Below are 18,488 nucleotides of genomic sequence, written 5' to 3' on the forward strand. Positions count from 1 at the left end.
ATCTTTAGTCATACCATACTACCATATATATATATATATATATATATATACATATATACAAATATATAACACGTTTAGGCAGTTTGGAGAATAGGTCTCAAGACAACAAACTAAATAATAACAGAGATGGATGGTCAATATTGATTTGTGATGTCAATTATCCTCAATATTTCCTCCCATTTGTGACGGAACAGTGTTTCCTACATAGAGTATCAGTATCAACAAAAATTATCATTGCAGCACTTGATTATAAATAGGCTACGATAGAGCCAATTGGAAACAGGTCAAGGAAACGACACAATACTTATTCCCTTTTTCCTTTCCACCAGATGTAAGGGCCTAACAAGGATTTTAATATCTGGAAGGTGTATGATAAGCTATTAACATAACCTAAATGATTACATTTTCCAATCGATCTGTTATGCCTCATGGAATATGCAAGCAGTGCAGTAAAAGCAGAATAGTTTAATAGGCAGTTTAAGAGGTAATCTGGAAATATATCACGGCTTTTTCTGAGTTCAGTTTAGAATTTATACTTTTTAGAGGGGTAATAACATTGATGACTTAAATCTTGCTTTAACGAGCATAAAGCTCGAAAATGAAATGTTTGATGCAAATAAGGAAACGCTCTTGTAGTGCAGTTGGGTGGTCCTGAAAAGGACCGTTGGTTTGAGATCAAGTGGTGGAGTCTACTTGGAGCTGGTGTACTTGGTCACAGCCTTGGTGCCCTCAGACACGGCGTGCTTGGCCAGCTCACCGGGGAGCAGCAGGCGGACGGCGGTCTGGATCTCCCTGGAGGTGATGGTGGAGCGCTTGTTGTAGTGGGCAAGACGAGAGGCCTCACCGGCGATGCGCTCAAAGATGTCGTTGACGAAGGAGTTCATGATTCCCATCGCCTTGGAGGAGATGCCGGTGTCGGGGTGGACCTGCTTCAACACCTTGTACACGTAGATGGCATAGCTCTCCTTCCTGGTCTTACGGCGCTTCTTGCCGCCCTTGACTGCGGTCTTAGAAACGGCTTTCTTGGAGCCCTTCTTGGGAGCGGGTTTGGCAACGTCAGCAGGCATGATGTCTGAGGATGCTCACCAGCGCTCGACTGCCATTTTTATAGGAGGCGCATGCAAATCAACAAGGGCAGTGGCATCTCTGCGATTGGCTAGAATACAGGACCCTTGAGGCAAAGATTCTTTAACCGCGCGCGGGCATTTATACGCATTCATAGTTGCTCATTACGGTCATGTTTGCTTTAATTATAAAAATATCAAGAGTTTTCTGCATTGTTCGCATATTTGACGTTACCTTAGCTAAAAACCCGGTCTGCTTTGAATTAATTAATGAATCATTGAGTTTGTTCAATTGAAATATTTTTGGTCACAGTTAAGCGCCTAAATAGATGCACACACACATACAGTGGGCTTTACAACGGAAATACATTTGGTCGAATAAACTCAGAAACATGAATATCATATCAAGCAGTTATTCAGCTGTTTTCTCTCCCTGTTCTTGTTCTTGAGTTTCCAGCATGTTTGGCTGTGCAATGTGCGCATCATTGGGTGGATCAAATCGATCGAGTGGAGTAAGTATGTACATTCTCCCCACGGATAGTCATCAGTCTTTTTATCATCAGTCATCAGAATCAATCAGACTACCCTATACATGTAATGTAATCAACAGTTCATTAAATAAAGTTCATAGGCAATAATTATTTAAACACACCGTTTACATGGATCTTTAGTAGGCCTATTACTGGTCTTTTACAAAAAAGATAAAGAAATGAAATAGAAGATGTACTGGCTCGCCAGGTGTTGCTGACAGCATGCGGGCAGCATTATGGAGACTTCGATAACAACCCAACTTGGCAGCCCCATGGAAACAATAAACATAATCAAGACATAAACTCAAGTGAGTTTATCAGATTAAAACACTTCAAATGCATTTGTTTCAAAAGAAGGATGGTATATTTATTTATTAGAAAAATAAGGAGCGGGGAAAGACTTTCCAACCCCAAGGAGCAGAGATTCGTTGGGTTCTTCAGGTTCTATTTAATTGATATCTCATACCATATACACATGTAAGCTTTTACAAAGAGATTTTGTCGACATTTGACGGGAGTCATTAGTCATGACAGATTGTGTGTGGGGAGTGAGCCTAACGCCACTGAATTACAGGTACCCCTCAAAAAAAAAAATCCTCAAAAAGGCTTTTTATTCCCTAGTATTCAAACTGTACCGTGAGCGTTTGTGTTCAGTTTCAGAAAAGTCCTGTCCAAATCCCGTCGTTTCCAAGCTTGGTTTAAATGCATTCCGTACCCCCAAAATACTGCTTGAAATATGGACAGCGTCTGCATAGTTAAAGGTAGGCCTATAGCTCTTTTAGACGTATTTGAGTGGTCCTGAAAAGGACCGTTTGTTTGATATCAAGTGGTAGTCTACTTGGAGCTGGTGTACTTGGTCACAGCCTTGGTGCCCTCAGACACGGCGTGCTTGGCCAGCTCACCGGGGAGCAGCAGGCGGACGGCGGTCTGGATCTCCCTGGAGGTGATGGTGGAGCGCTTGTTGTAGTGGGCAAGACGAGAGGCCTCACCGGCGATGCGCTCAAAGATGTCGTTGACGAAGGAGTTCATGATTCCCATCGCCTTGGAGGAGATACCGGTGTCGGGGTGGACCTGCTTCAGCACCTTGTACACGTAGATGGCATAGCTCTCCTTCCTGGTCTTTCGGCGCTTCTTACCGCCCTTGACTGCGGTCTTAGAAACGGCTTTCTTGGAGCCCTTCTTGGGAGCGGGTTTGGCAACGTCAGCAGGCATGATGTCTGTCGAATGAAGTAACCACGTTCGACTGCGATATATATAGGAGGAGCATGCAAATCAACAAGGGGCAGTCCATGTGTGCGATTGGCTAGAATACACGAATCCCGAGTATCTGCTATTGGTTAAGATACATATCGCAGTAGCATTAATGCGGAGTAGAGTATCCGAGGAGAGAGAGAACATTCCGTATCATACGTTAAAAGCTTTATATATATTTGTATATGTTATATTTTATATATCTTTTAATATACAACTCGTAATAAGCCGATTCAGGAGGTACCTTCCTACGGTTCAATAGTCCGATCCAATAGATCAATCATTACTATGTATGGAAGCCACTCAAATCATGAGTTAAACCATTTATGTATTACTTCATTGATTCTTGCAAGCTCTGTTCCGTCTCGATGACGTCACAGTTGACGGAGGAACAAATTAACCGCGCGCGGGCTTTTTTTAATTCAACGATCAAATCGATAGTTACGTATTGTAACTCTATTTTCTGTGAGTATAGGCGCAGCCTTTTAAGGGTATTGCTATTGGGTTATCCCTAGGCGTGAGCGTAGCACTGAAAAAAGTGTAAACCCCGCCGGGGGCGATTATAGGTTCTGACTTTTGGGTGGGCTCAGCCCCAAGGAAGCCACAGGGGTATTTTAAGTAGGCCTATATAAAGGATTTTGGATTTTGAATATCGTAGATGTGATTTCCTGAGATCATAAATTGAATCTGGTGGGGGATAAATCTATCTTTTTATCTATCAATCAAACACATTGTATATTTTTGAACAGTCTGCCTGTTTATGGTCAGAAAAGCACAGACCTTTTGTAACAGTTCCCCGCCCACCAGCAGCGTGGGCCTCACAGATATACGTTCTGCTCCCTATAAACAGCTTTTCTTCAGCTATCTACAGGACGATGAGGCCAACACTTAAAAGGCTGCGCCTATACTCATAGAATCTAGAGTTACAATACGTAACTATCATTCTATGTCGTATAGGCTTCGCCTTTTAAGGCTATCGCTATTGGGTAAAAAGGGCGAAGCACGATATAGTCTATGCCTCATTGGTCCCAATCAGTACCAGAAACACAGCTACATACGCGCTAGTATCATGCGTCAGACGTAGCATAACATACGTCATGCGTCTAACGGCACGTCATCAACGAGCAGCTCTAATGTGTAATTTCTCCATGAAGACGGACTCGTTGCAAAACCGCATCTATTCTTTCATGACATGGGCTTCTGTAAAGTCAAGCTCAACTCTAAAACCACTTTTGTGATCTAAGATGTCATACCTCATACATATGTAATGTAATCAACAGTTCATTCAATAAAGTTCACAGACGCAAAGCATTGAAACACACCATCTACATGGATCTTTATTGTTATTGGTCTTTTACAAAAAACAAAAGCGATAGAAATAAAATAGGATAAGATGCACTGGTGGGTCAGTTGTTGCTGACAGTTTTCCGACAGCATTCTGGAAGCTTTGATTACAACCCCACTAGGAAGCTCCATGAATGAATGAAGCCCAAAGCACCCGGAGCACAAGTTTCGGTTCCTATTTCTAACACAACCCAAAATAGAAATGCTTGTATTGTTTGAACGAGGAAAGGACTTGAATGCGCAAACGTAGCGTGGATGTATTCTTCCACTCGCTTCACATAGGATTGAGGTCCTTATATTTCAGCATGGAGACGAACCAGATCATGTGACTTCCCGTTCTGTTTCGCCTCACAGATCCGTCAGGAGCCCTAGCCACATCGATTTCAGTGGTACTTGCATCTTATCCAAGCTATCTTTGTTGTACACGGGGAATGGGTCAACCTAGCGATTGTTAGTGCTTGGCACTTGGTTCTATGAACATCCTTACTGTACCGACAGCGATAAATGGTTTCTCTTTCTTCTGACCGAGCAGAAGACGGGTTAAAAGCGTCTGCTAAATGCCCTCAATGTAAATGTAAATGTTATGTAGATGGCAAAGCTCTCCTTATGGGCTTTCTGCGCTTTTTGCCGCCCTTTACTGCCGTCTTATCGACGGCTTTCTTGGTGTTTGAGATACCATCATTAGAATTGTCCACAGGCTTCTTACATTCAGTCCAAAACTGAAAAAAACATTTTGAGACCTTCCCAACATGTCCGTGTGCTTTGGGCTTTGGGCTCAACAGAAGATAAACCAGAACAAAAGATTTGAGAAAGTTCTCAGGTTGCTTACTGGTGCAATGTAACAAACAATGTGCCTCACCAGTTACAGCCGGTTCAACACACATCATTCTAATTGAAAAGTACACGTTTTAAAAGCAAAAGCTGATGAATGTCTAAGGCACATTCTAGAGTTTATGTTTTTAGAATAACCTTTAACTTTTTCACGTTTAGCTCAGAGCTAAGAGTCCAGAGCACATTGTACAGAAGGCTAGCATGCGTCGTTTGTTTTGTATTTACAGCAGACCGCTTGTTTCTGTGGATACGCTACACTTCATTCACGTCGTTGTGTTTAAGCACAAAGTCTCAAACAATAGATGACTGGAAAACATCTATTAGCATAACTCACTGATTGCGCTGGTGAGGAGGCACCAGGGAGAGGCTTAGAGAGGGGGCTATGGCCTAGAGAAGGGGCTAACAGGGCCTAGAGGAGGGGCTAATAGGGCCTAGAGAAGGGGCTAGGGAGAACAGGCCCTAGAGGAGGGGCTAACAGGCCTAGAGGAGGGGCTAACAGGGCCTAGAGAAGGGGCTAGGGAGAACAGGCCCTAGAGGAGGGGCTAACAGGCCTAGAAGAGGGGCTAGGGAGAGGGCCTAGAGGAGGGGCTATGGCCTAGAGGAGGGGCTAACAGGGCCTAGAGGAGGGGCTAACAGGGCCTATAGGAGGGGCTATGGACAGGACCTAGAGGAGGGGCTAGGGACAGGGCCTAGAGGAGGGGCTAGGGACAGGGTCTATAGGAGGGGCTAGGGACCGGGCCTAGAGGAGGGGGGCTAGGGACAGGACCTAGAGGAGGGGCTAGGGACAGGGTTTAAATCAGATTAGATTCAAATTATTTGAGGAGAGGCAAGGGAGATAGCTGCTGGTGGTTGTCGGGGAGAGAGATGTGAGTCTGTATAATAGAGTGAGCACTAAGAAAGAGAGAGAGAGAGAGAGGTGGAGAGAGAGAGAGAGAGAAAGAGAAAGAGAAAGAGAGAGAGAGAGAGAGAGAGAGAGAGAGAGAGAGAGAGAGAGAGAGAGAGAGAGAGAGCTCTACACCAGCTGGGCGCTGGGTGCCTCGTCGGGGGTCTTGCTGTCCTGCTCGAGGTCTGAGGCTGCGTCCAGCGAGGCGAGGTCCAGCGAGGCGGGGTCCGGGGAGGGGGGCTCCGGGGAGGTGTCCTCCAGCTGGCGGCGTGCCGAGCGACCCGACGAGAAGCTCACAGGGCCGCCGCGCCTGGGGGCGGAGCCACACTGCTGTGTCATCACGTCCGTTCATTCACTGTGTTCGTTCATTCACCCAAACAGCTAGCATCACCGTTTACAACATCGTTGGCGCTCTGGTCTGCCTGGAACACGGCAAGGGATAGACCCAGCCTGGGTAGTTCCGATTTGCTTCTACTTGTACAGCGACGCATTTGGGTCTTTGCGAACAGAATTGATGCACGTGTTTATTTGCATTTAGATCGGTGGAGTGAGATCGGATGAGTGGTCAGTGGTCCCTTGAGACACAGGTGGAGACGCCAGGTGTGAACGGGGCCTGTGTTTTGTGTATGTGTGTGTGTTTGTGGAGCTCAGTGTGTGTCTCTGTTTGTGGAGGTCAAGGTCAGTGTGTGTGTGTGGAGGTCAGTGTGTGTGTGTGGAGGTCAGTGTGTGTGTGTGTGTGTGTGTGTGTGTGTGTGTGTGTGTGTGTGTGTGTGTGTGTGTGTGTGTGTGTGTGTGTGTGTGTGTGTGTGTGTGTGTGTGTGTGTGTGTGTGTGTGTGTGTGTGTGCGTGCGTGCGTGCGTGCGTGCGTGCGTGCGTGCGTACCTGAGGCGGCTCTTGAGCGTGTTGACCTCGCGGCCCAGCCCCTCGCTGGCCTCCGTGGCGTCGTCCAGCTCGCGCTGCAGCTTCCTGCGGGCGGCGTTGGAGCGCGTGGCCTCCTCCTCCGCCTCCTCCAGCTGCCGCTTCAGCTGCTTCATGCGGGAGTTGGCCTTCTCCATCTGGGGGGGGGGGGGGGGGGCTGTTAGCGCCTACTGGCCGCAGGGTGTGTGTACTAGGTCTGTGTACTAGGGGTGTGTGTACTAGGTCTGTGTACTAGGGGTGTGTGTACTAGGTCTGCGTACTAGGTGTGTGTACTAGGTCTGCGTACTAGTTGTGCGTTCTAGGTTTGCGTACGAGGTGTGTGCGTACTACGTGTATGTACTAGGTGTGTGTGTGCACTAGGTGTGTGTTCTAGGTTTGTGTACTAGGTGTGTGTACTAGGTTTGTGTACTAGGTGTGTGTTCTAGGTGTGTGTTCTAGGTGTGTGTACCAGGTGTGTGTACTAGGTGGGTGTTCTAGGTGTGTGTTCTAGGTGTGTGTTCTAGGTGTGTGTTCTAGGTGTGTGTTCTAGATGTGCGTTCTAAGAGTGTGTTCTAGCTGTGCGTAGCTGTGAATACAACGTTGATGGCGTTCTATTACATTGCGATGTCGGTTTGAATTCGAGTAGCCCTACCAGGATCGGCGAGTGGTTGAATATACGTTAAACTAACAAATCAATATTTCCTCCAGTCCGTGTTCAGCGTGTGCCTCTGATGCAGCACGTCAAAGGGACGGCTCTTTGAAGCGTTCCGTTGCTGATGGCAACACGACGGTGACGGTGTCGGTTAGTAGTATAGCCTCGGCTCCTCACCTGTTCTTTGAACTGGTCGGCGTGGCGACGCTCGTCCTCCACCTGCATGCACACCTCCTTCAGCTTCTTCTCCGTCCGCCGGACGATCTTATTGGCTGCCGCCCGCTCTCTGGAGCCAGGGGCAGAACGAGAGGAAGCTACGGTTAGCGGCTTAGCATCGTGCTACGACTAGCGGCGGGTGAGCGTCGAGCTACGGTTATCCTCACTTAACGGCCAGCGGGATAGCATCGCGCTATGGTATGCCGGTTATGATCACTTAAAGGTGTGTGGGCTAGGTGTGTGCTCGGTATGGGGGTCTCCTACTTGGCCTCCTGCTCCATCTGCTCCTCCAGCTGGCAGATCTTGATCTCCAGGGTGCTGATGGTGGTCTTGAAGCGAGTCTTCAGGACCCCCTCCAGCTCCCCCAGCTTGGCGCGCTGCTCCTTGTTGAGCCGCTCCAGCTGCTGCCGTGCGTTCTCGCTCTTCTGGCCGGCACTGCGCTCCGCCCCCAGCTCCGCGCTCAGAGAGTCCACCTGAGGGCGCAAAAGAGGCACCGTCAAGGAGTTAGCTACTTAGTTAGCGTTAGCGTAAATGTCAACGTCAATGGGCTGCATTAATGCAGCGCTTTTAAACCAGTGGCCTCTCTGAGCGCTTTACAGCATTGCCCGACATTCAACCCGTTCATACACACATCCACACACCGACGGCGGAGTCAGCCTCGCAGGGCGACAGCCAGCTCGTCGGGAGCAGTCAGGGTGAGGTGTCTCACCCCCGGGGACAACTCAACACTCAGCTAGGAGGAGCCGGGGATCGAACCAGCAGCCTTCCGGTTACCGGCCGACCTCCTGAGCCACATGCATCCCATAAGCAGTGACTAAACGATAAGGCTGAGAGGCTCTAGTGAGTGGGTTGGTTTACAGGCTCGGGCCTCTCTAAACGATGATTCTATTGGTCAGGGTGAGGACAGGACGATCGGGGTCGACCGCGGGGCTCAGGACCTGCATGGAGGTCTTCCTGAAGCGCTCGTTGAGGAGCTCCATGTTGCCCTGCTCCTCCTCCAGCTCCTCCTCCAGGTGGGCGATGCGCGCCTCCTGCCTCCTCTTCTCCTCCAGCAGGGCCGACCTGGAACACAGCAGCAACACGCACAGCTGAGCATCGCCCTCTGACCTCTGACCTCTGACCTCTGTTTGGAAGGCTGTCTTAGACACGAAGATGAGAGTTAATACTTTCTTTATATTTCTTATTTTCTACATCATAGTATAAATAGAAATATATATTTCCACTCTTAAATATAATCATATATATATTTACTTTTACAATTCATGCAGTTAGCAGACGCCTTTATCCAAAGCATCCTACTAGGGTTGGGTATTGCCAGGTACCTCACAATTTAATTCAATTAGATTCTTTAGGTCTTGATTCGATTCGATATCGGTTCGATGCGATATTGATCCAATTGCTTCGATATCGATTCAATAATACGTGCAGATGATAAAAATACCTAAATATTATTGGGAAGGGAATACACCATTGTGTAGTATTGTTCCTGAGCTAAACTTGCAGCATAATAGTAATAATCATAACATGAACAAATGTAAAAGGGTATATATGATGGTTCTGAGGGGGGGGGGGGGGTGGGGGGTCCACTAGCTGATGGTTCTGAGGGGGGGGGGGGGGGGGGGGGGGGGGGGGGGTCCACTAGCTGATGGTTTTGGGGGGGGGGGGGGGTCCACTGACTTTCCGGAGGAGCTGTTGGAGATCTCGTCCTGCAGCTCGTCGCGCTCCTGCTCCGCGTGCCGCCGCCCCCTCTCCGACGCCGCCAGGTCCTTCACAAGGTCAACACAGGTCAAAGGTCAAACACAGGGGTCAATACCGTTCAAAGGTCAAACACAGGGGTCAATACCGTTCAAACGTCAAACACAGGGGTCAACACAGGTCAAAGGTCAAGTTAGGCCAGTCATAACATTTTGGATCAAACAATGTCCAGTTAAAACATTGACCTACAAACCTTAGTGATGCAATATACACCCTGGTGCAAGTTTATAGCAATGTATACATCTGTGTATATGTGGATTTTCCTTTATTGTTCTATATATTACTGCTCATGCATTATATTTTCAGTTTTCCCACAGTGCGTTCTGAGTACGGTGGTACTGTGTGTACTGGGGTGAGTACTGTGGTACTGTGTGTACTGTGGTGAGTACTGTGGTACTGTGTGTACTGTGGTGAGTACGGTGGTACTGTGAGTACTGGGGTGAGTACTGTGGTACTGTGTGTACTGTGGTGAGTACTGTGGTACTGTGTGTACTGGGGTGAGTACTGTGGTACTGTGTGTACTGGGGTGAGTACGGTGGTACTGTGAGTACTGTGGTGAGTACTGTGGTACTGTGAGTACTGTGAGTAATGTGGTACTGTGAGTACTGGGGTGAGTACTGTGGGACTGTGAGTACTGTGGTGAGTACTGTGGTACTGTGAGTACTGGGGTGAGTACGGTGGTACTGTGTGTACTGTGGTGAGTACTGTGGTACTGTGAGTACTGTGGTACTGTGGGTACTGTGAGTACTGTGGTACTGTGGGTACTGTGTGTACTGTGGTGAGTACTGTGGTGAGTACTGTGGTATTGTGGTACTGTGGTGAGTACTGTGGTACTGTGAGTACTGTGGTACTGTGTTACTGTGAGTACTGTGGTACTGTGAGTACTGTGGTACTGTGGTACTGTGAGTACTGTGGTACTGTGAGTACTGTGGTGAGTACTGTGGTGAGTACTGTGGTACTGTGAGTACTGTGGTACTGTGAGTACTGTGGTGAATCAGAGGACCAGACCTCGTGCAGCTGGAGGATCTCCGCCTCCAGGGTCTTGAGTTTCTTCTCGTTCTCCTTGGCCTGGGAGAACACCTCGTCCCGGGACGCCCGGGCTTCCTCCAGCTCCCGGTGGTAGTCCTTCATCTGGGCCTGGGGACCGAGGAGACCCTGAGCAACACTGGCACACAGTCGCTGGTCGACTAGTTCTGTCTGAAACCAAGACTATTACTGTAGCATGGTACCTGTATATCAGGGTCCTACCTGTAGCTTGCAACCTGTATTTCAGCGTCCTACCTGTAGCTTGCAACCTGTATCTCAGTGTCCTACCTGTAGCTGTGTGTCCTACCGGTAGCCTGATACCTGTAACTTTGTCTCCTCCCTGTAGCTTGGTCTCCTACCTGTAGCTGTGTGTCCTAACTGTAGCTTGTTACCTGTAGCTTGCTGTCCTACCTGGAGCCCGACACCTGTAAGTGCCTGTAGCTTGTTACCTGTAGCTTGGTCTCCTACCACCTGTATCTCAGTGTCCTACCTGTAGCTTGTTACCTGTAGCTTGCTGTCCTACCTGTAGCTTGTTACCTGTAACATGGTACCTGTATCTCAGTGTCCTACCTGCAGCTTGTTACCTGTAGCTTGCTGTCCTACCTGTAGCCTGACACCTGTAAGTGTCCTACCTGTAGCTTCCGTAGGTGCTTGATGGCCTCGTCGCGGGCCTTGTTGGCGCCCTCTATCTGCCCGACGGCGTCGATCAAGTCCGCCTCCAGCTTCTTCTTGGCCGCCACGGCCAGAGCTCTCTGCTTCCTCTCGTCATCAAGCTCCACCTCCATCTCGCGCACCTTGCAGAGGGGGAGGAGCCACAACCCATTGTTACCTGAGACGATGAGGAACTTTATTCTGTGCTTCAGGATCCACAGGGAAATTCAGACTGGATAAAGACACCGGAAATACTGTAGCTATAATGCACTTCACTTTGGTTAAGAGGTTTTATAGTCCTTTGAAGGAGGAGTACTTATTATTGACTATTACATGGCTATTTGGTTGGCAATCAACCAAATCTTTCCATCATTTCATCGAAAGTAAAAGAGAGAAAGATATCTATATTTTTTGATAAAGATTAGATATAGAGGGGACAGAGGATGTGTGGCGAGCCACCTGTTTGACCAGCGCTCTCTTCTTCTCCTCTCCCATCTCGTCCTTGCCGGCCAGGTCGCGGTCGTACTGCGCCTTCATGGCCTGCATGTTGACCTCCAGACGCAGCTTGGCGTCCTCCGTGGCCTGCAGCTCGTCCTCCAGCTCCTCCAGCTGCACGCGCATCTCCTCCAGCTGCTGGTCCTGGCTCCGCTTGGCCTTCTCCAGCTCGTGGACCTGGTGTGGGGGTGAGGGAGGGGGGGTTAAAGGGTGAGAGGACCTCCTGGTTCAGCTAGGAGACAGCCCGTCTGAGAAGCTGAGGACAACACAGTCTGTGAACACATTTAAAATCAACCTTATAACATAGCTATTTAGTTCAGCCTTCTCTTAATCCATTTAACTTATTCATTCATTTTTAGGCACCTTGTATTGCAATTTTTGCAATACAACAAATGATTTGATTTGGTGATTTGATTTGATGAGACACTGTTAGATTTTAAATAAATTAGTTTTGAGTGTTGTAAGAAGGAGGGAGGGCATTCCCGTGGTTACGACCCAGGGCAACTTTGTTATTAAGCGAGTACCGTTGTTAAAGAGAATTATAATGAGCAAGGTTGTATTGTACATTTTGAGGAGAAAGAGAGAGTGGGGGAGAGAAGGTGGGAGGAAGCGAGAGTGCATGAGTGCGAGTGATTTAGATTGAGAGGGATGAAGACATCAGAGTTCATAATGAAATATAAACATAAAACAGGTGCATCTCAATGAATTAGAATATTGTGGAAAAGTTAATTAATTTCAATAATTAAATTTAAAAAGACAAACTCATGCATTAAATAGATTCATTAAATCCATAAACAAGGACATACCTTTCAGAAGGCCGACAATTCCGAATTAAAATACTTTTCATGAGCTGTAAGCCACAGTCATCAATATGAATACAAATAAAGGCTTGAAATATTTCCCCTCGGAAGTAATAAATCTGTATAATAAATGAGCATCCCTTTTTAAATTGAATCATTCAAATTATTAACTTTTCCACAATATTCTAATCTATCGCGATGCCCCAGTAGCTGAAACGACGCTCTATAAGACTGGGTTCCCTCCTCACGTTCTTGCCCACGTCGTCCTTGGAGCTCATCAGGTCCTCCATCTCGGCCCTGAGCGTCTTGTTGACCCTCTCCAGCTCCTCCTTGGCCTCCAGAGCCTCGTCCAGCGCCCGGGTCAGCGACAGCGCCTTGGTCTCCTTCTCCCGGGCCTCGGCCTCCGCGCGGTCCCGCTCCTCGCCGTAGCGCGCCGCCACGCTCTTCTCCTCCGCCAGCAGCTACACCGAGGGAGGAAGGAGCGGACGGAGAGGCCTGTTAGGTCACACGCAGGGCGGGTTGGTGGACTGGGGAGGGGGTACCAGTGCCAGCCGAAGGGCTCAGGGTGCGATCCCCGATGTCCACACACACTCAGCTAGTAGATACCCAACCAAATAAATCATTAGACTTATCTAGCACAGTCGCCTGGTTTTTAAGGGACTTAAGTACCAGGCTCATGTGACTTACGTACCAGGCGACCTAAAGTTTGGTGGTGAATAAGTGATTTAAGTACCAGGCTCATGTGACTTAAGTTCCAGGCGACCTAAAGTTTGGTGGTGAATAAGTGACTTAAGTACCAGGCTAATGTGACTTAAGTTCCGGGTGACCTAAAGTTTGGTTGTGAATAAGTGACTTAAGTACCAGGCTCATGTGACTTAAGTACCAGGCAACCTAAAGTTTGGTGGTGAATAAGTGACTTAAGTACCAGGCTCATGTGACTTAAATACCAGGCAACCTAAAGTTTGGTGGTGAATAAGTGACTTATGTACCAGGCTCATGTGACTTAAGTTCCGGGGGACCTAAAGTTTGGTGGTGAATAAGTGACTTAAGTACCAGGCTCATGTGACTTAAGTTCCGGGTGACCTAAAGTTTAGTGGTGAATAAGTGACTTCAGTACCAGGCGCCCTAAAGTTTGGTGGGATACAAGCGACTTAAGTACAAGGCAACCATCCGGTTGGGAACCACTGCCATAAAGGTCAATACTGGTCAAGTTGATCCGTCCATCGTAGCCATTTCTCCTGGGGTCTCTGAACCATCCGTAAATGCTCTTCAGCAAAACCGGAATAACAAAGTCACTTTGACAAAGGTTGATGGTTACGGATGTTTAAACCCATCGGTATGAACCCATCAGTCCAAACCCCCCTCCATCTCCCTCCACTCATATCAACACCACTCTCCCACATCACCCTAGAGAGCCCGGCCCACCTGGTCAAACTTCTTCTGCTTCTTCTCCAGGGTGGAGACCAGCTGCCTCTGGTGGTCCAGCTCCACGCTCATGTCCTCCAGCTCCTGCTGCAGTCGGCTGCGGCTCTTCTCCAGCTTCTCCAGCGCCACCCCCTTCTCCTCCGCCCGCACGGCCGCCAGCTCCAGCTCCTTCTGCAGCCTCCTCTTCACCTCCTCCAGCCCCTCCAGCAGACCCACCTCCTCCTCCAGCTTCTTCTTGGTCTCCGCCAGCTGTGGACGGGACAGGGGGCGTGAGTCCGACCAGGGGATCTAGTCCATAGTTAGTGCTACCTGGACCACAGTCAGGAGGAGTTACTCCCATCTGGAATGTAGTTAGGGGTAAGTCCTACCGGGTCTCTAGTGAGGAGGAGTTAGTCCTACCTGGACTCTAGTGAGGAGTTAGTCCTACCTGGTCTCTAGTGAGGAGGAGTCAGTCCTACCTGGACTCTAGTGAGGAGTTAGTCCTACCTGGACTCTAGTGAGGAGTCAGTCCTACCTGGACTCTAGTGAGGAGTTAGTCCTACCTGGACTCTAGTGAGGAGGAGTTAGTCCTACCTGGACTCTAGTGAGGAGTTAGTCCTACCTGGACTCTAGTGAGGAGGAGTTAGTCCTACCTGGAGTCTAGTGAGGAGTTAGTCCTACCTGGACTCTAGTGAGGAGGAGTTAGTCCTACCTGGAGTCTAGTGAGGAGGAGTTAGTCCTACCTGGTCTCTAGTGAGGAGTTAGTCCTACCTGGCTCTAGTGAGGGGTTAGTCCTACCTGGACTCTAGTGAGGAGGACCTGGACTCTAGTGAGGAGTTAGCCCTACAGTGAGGAGTTAGTCCTACCTGGACTCTAGTGAGGAGGAGTTAGTCCTACCTGGACCCTAGTGAGGAGGAGTTAGTCCTACCTGGTCTCTAGTGAGGAGTTAGTCCTACCTGGACTCTAGTGAGGGGTTAGTCCTACCTGGACTCTAGTGAGGAGTTAGTCCTACCTAGACTGTATAGAGGAGGGGTTAGTCCTACCTGGATTCTAGTGAGGAGGAGTTAGTCCTACCTGGACTCTAGTGAGGGGTTGGTCCTACCTGGACTCTAGTGAGGAGGAGTTATTCCTACCTGGACTCCAGTGAGGAGGAGTCAGTCCTACCTGGACTCTAGTGAGGAGGAGTTAGTCCTACAGTGAGGAGTTAGTTCTACCTGGACTGTATAGAGGAGGGTTAGTCCTACAGGGGGCGGTTAGTCCTACCTGGACTGTATAGAGGAGGGTTAGTCCTACAGTGAGGAGTTAGTCCTACAGTGAGGGGTTAGTCCCACCTGGACTGTATAGAGGAGGGTTAGTCCTACAGTGAGGGGTTAGTCCTACAGTGAGGAGTTAGTCCTACCTGGTCTGTATAGAGGAGGGTTAGTCCTACAGTGAGGGGTTAGCCCTACCTGAGCCTGGACGCTGAGCAGTGCCTTCTCCAGGGTGCCGCGCGCCTCCTCCTCCTCCTCCTGCTGCTCCTGCAGGGTGCTCTTCTCCTCCTCCAGCTGACGGAGGCGGCTGCTCAGACCCAGCTTCTGACGCGTCTCCTCAGCCAGGAGCTCCTACACACACACACACACACACACACACACACACACACACACACACACACACACACACACACACACACACACACACACACACACACACACACACACACACACACACACACACACACCCGCACACACACACACACACACACACACACACACACACACACACACACACACACACACACACACACATATATATACACACGCACACACACACACACACACACACACAGACAAGGACACACAACCACATATAGATACAAACATACACAATAAATAAATAATAAACAAAAACTTAAATTTAACAAAGCAGGTATTAGAATATCTGTAGATAGCTTGTGTGCATGTGTGTGTGTGTGTGTGTGTGTGTGTGTGTGTGTGTGCATGTGTGTGTGTGCGTGGCCGTCACCTGTGTGTCCTGCAGGGTGCCCTCCAGCCCCGCCACGTCCTTGGAGGTCCTGAGGCTCCTCCGCTCCGCCTCCTCCAGCAGCGTGGTCACCCCGTCCAGCTCCGCCTGCAGGGGGCGCTACGGTCAGCCTCCTGGGCCGCATGCCTGACTCCTCCCCCCACCCTGGACAGCACCCCTGACTCCTCCCCTGACTCCTCCCCCCACCCTGGACAGCACCTGACTCCTCCCCTGAATCCTCCCCCCACCCTGGACAGCACCTGACTCCTCCCCTGAATCCTCCCCCCACCCTGGACAGCACCTGACTCCTCCCCTGAATCCTCCCCCCACCCTGGACAGCACCCCTGACTCCTCCCCTGACTCCTCCCCCGACCCTGGACCGCACCCCTGACTCCCCCCCCCCCCCCCCCCCCTGGACAGCACCCCTGACTCCTCCCCCCCCCCTGGACAGCACCCCTGACTCCTCCCCCCCCCCTGGACAGCACCCCTGACTCCTCCCCCCACCCTGGACCGCACCCCTGACTCCTCCCCCCACCCTGGACAGCACCCCTGACTCCTCCCCTGACTCCTCCCCCGACCCTGGACAGCACCCCTGACTCCTCCCCTGACTCCTCCCCCGACCCTGGACCGCACCCCTGACTCCTCCCCCCACCCTGGACAGCACCCCTGACTCCTCCCCCCATCCCTGACTCCTCCACCGACACCTCCCCCCACCCTGGACAGCACCCCTGACTCCTCCCCCCACCCTGGACAGCACCCCTGACTCCTCCCCTGACTCCTCCCCCTACCCTGGACAGCACCCGACTCCTCCCCTGACCCCTCCCCCGACCCTTCCCATCACCCTTCCCCGGCACTGGGAATGGAACCCTAGCAGTGTTAATGCCTTGCTCTACCAGTGGGAATCAAACCCCTAACCCCGGCTGTGTTAATGCCAGGTCTAACCCCTACCGTCGCCGTAATGACCTGGATCGCATGCGTGCTTTAACTCACACCTCCAGTACGTAGACAGTGAGAGGGAGAGCATACTGACCTGCAGTTTGTGAGCTCGCTCGGCCAGCTCGGTCCGGGCTCTCTCTCCCTCGGCGGCCCGGGCGGCCACTTCCTGTAGCTGGGCGTCCATCTTCTTCCGGCGGTGCTCCGCCTCCTGCTTGGCCTGCTGCAGGTTCTTCACCTCCAGGGCCAGCTCCTTGGTGGAGCCCTCCTGCATCTGCTTGCTCTTCTCCAGGTTGGCCTTCACCTGGAGGGGGTGGTGGGGGAGAGAGGGTTACTACGTCTCCTTCTCAGGGCTTCCTCCGCTTGGGCGAACTAGCTTGGCATAATAATTATATGATAATAATCAAATATAATTACTTTACAGAAAACAACAGTGTTGATGGGGTAAGGGGCTATGGTTAGACAATAGGGTTGGTTAGGGCTGCGCAATATATCGAATTTTTATCGCGATGACGATATTGGCGTCCCACGATGACACGTAGTGTTCTCGCGATGTTTTCGCGATATTTTTTTGAAGTAATGCATCCGCAAAAAAAAAGAAAACCAAAAAAGGAACTAGCCCCGCCCATGCAGTATACGCTCTACCTCCGCTGCAAAGCAAACCAAGCGCTCCCTGTAAACCTGTCTGCGACTGCGTGGGTCCATCTTGCACACAGCGGCGCGAAGCCTGGAAAAAGGGGGGGGAGGGGGGCGTGGCATGGCGGCAATTTGCCGCTGAGCACAGTGTGTGGCTCCTACCACTAGGGGGTGGTAGAAATTCGAAAGATTTTTGTTTCAATGAATAATCGTGGTGAATAATCGTGATATCAATATTGATCAAAATAATCACGATAATCATTTTGGCAATAATCGTGCCGCCATAGGGTTGGTGGGGTTAGAGGCTGGTGTTGGTGTAACAAGAGGCCCGGTGGTGTAAGATGGAGGTGTCAGGTCTCAGGTGGTGGCTCTGACCCTCTTGGCCTGCTCCAGCTGCTCAGCCAGCTCCTCCTGCGCCGTGCCGTGTCTCAGCCTCATCTCCTGGACCTGGGCCTCGTGGCTCCGTGCCTCCTCCTCCATCGCCTTCTTCAGCTCCGTCACCTCCTGCTCGCGCTTCGTCCTACGGCCAAACACACACACACACACACCTCAGGTCCCACCCACCGCCACAGCGCCATCGGCCGTCCGCTGCCGTACCCAGGGCCCAGTTTTTCAAAAGTAATCCGGTGGGATTTCGGATCACGGATTGGATAAAATCTCGGAAATAGGTTTCCCTCAAAAGAGGGATTCCGAACTAAAATCAGATCATGCAATCCAATCCAACATTTGATCTGGATCAAACCTGCCCTTTGGGTTTTTCTTTTTGGTTTGGGATCTATTTGATCCATAAAAAACAGGATTATCCTGATCCCATTCGGAAGGGTGGATTCAGTTGGTTATCCTGAAATTTGGTGTTCGGATCACAGTGATCCAATCCAAAAAAAAATTAAAACTGGGCCCAGCACACAAGCGTGATGTCCGCCCGGTTTCCCAGTACCTTGACATCAGGGTCTGCCCCTGACACCGACTGAGTGAACGTTTGTTGTTTTGTTTTGATGATTATACCTCAAAGGTTTATGTGGATTATGAGCTGCTAGTGGCCACTTACATAATTCACTTTTGAACTTCGTCATCATCATTACCTTGCAGCTTGTGGCAGAATGTGATAGATACACTTGAAGG

At 50.0% G+C, this 18,488-nt stretch overlaps 3 protein-coding genes across 3 annotated transcripts in view; all 3 read right to left on the minus strand.

Moving 5' to 3' along the window:
- Positions 1-631: 631 nt before the first annotated feature.
- LOC130399218 (histone H2B 1/2-like) lies at positions 632-1,095 on the minus strand. Its single transcript, XM_056604972.1, has one exon. The coding sequence runs from the start codon at positions 1,065-1,067 to the stop codon at positions 690-692; it is 378 nt and encodes a 125-aa protein (XP_056460947.1). The 5' UTR covers positions 1,068-1,095; the 3' UTR covers positions 632-689.
- Positions 1,096-2,375: 1,280 nt separating this feature from the next.
- On the minus strand, positions 2,376-2,824 carry LOC130399379 (histone H2B 1/2-like). Its single transcript, XM_056604982.1, has one exon. The coding sequence runs from the start codon at positions 2,804-2,806 to the stop codon at positions 2,429-2,431; it is 378 nt and encodes a 125-aa protein (XP_056460957.1). The 5' UTR covers positions 2,807-2,824; the 3' UTR covers positions 2,376-2,428.
- Positions 2,825-4,168: 1,344 nt separating this feature from the next.
- LOC130398773 (myosin-10-like) overlaps positions 4,169-18,488 on the minus strand; it is a 42,659-nt gene continuing 28,339 nt past the window's right edge. Inside the window, exons 28-42 of the mRNA XM_056604942.1 lie at positions 17,742-17,886; positions 16,828-17,034; positions 15,801-15,905; positions 15,248-15,400; positions 13,821-14,069; positions 12,644-12,856; positions 11,560-11,772; positions 11,082-11,243; positions 10,432-10,560; positions 9,346-9,434; positions 8,607-8,730; positions 7,933-8,141; positions 7,630-7,738; positions 6,786-6,958; positions 4,169-6,213 (exon numbers count right to left, since the gene is read on the minus strand). Coding sequence (XP_056460917.1) covers positions 6,033-6,213; positions 6,786-6,958; positions 7,630-7,738; positions 7,933-8,141; positions 8,607-8,730; positions 9,346-9,434; positions 10,432-10,560; positions 11,082-11,243; positions 11,560-11,772; positions 12,644-12,856; positions 13,821-14,069; positions 15,248-15,400; positions 15,801-15,905; positions 16,828-17,034; positions 17,742-17,886 — 2,461 coding nt within the window. The 3' untranslated portion in view covers positions 4,169-6,032. The remainder of the gene's footprint in view (positions 6,214-6,785; positions 6,959-7,629; positions 7,739-7,932; positions 8,142-8,606; positions 8,731-9,345; positions 9,435-10,431; positions 10,561-11,081; positions 11,244-11,559; positions 11,773-12,643; positions 12,857-13,820; positions 14,070-15,247; positions 15,401-15,800; positions 15,906-16,827; positions 17,035-17,741; positions 17,887-18,488) is intronic.

This window comes from Gadus chalcogrammus, chromosome 2, assembly GCF_026213295.1.
Source record: "Gadus chalcogrammus isolate NIFS_2021 chromosome 2, NIFS_Gcha_1.0, whole genome shotgun sequence".
Taxonomy (NCBI): domain Eukaryota; kingdom Metazoa; phylum Chordata; class Actinopteri; order Gadiformes; family Gadidae; genus Gadus; species Gadus chalcogrammus.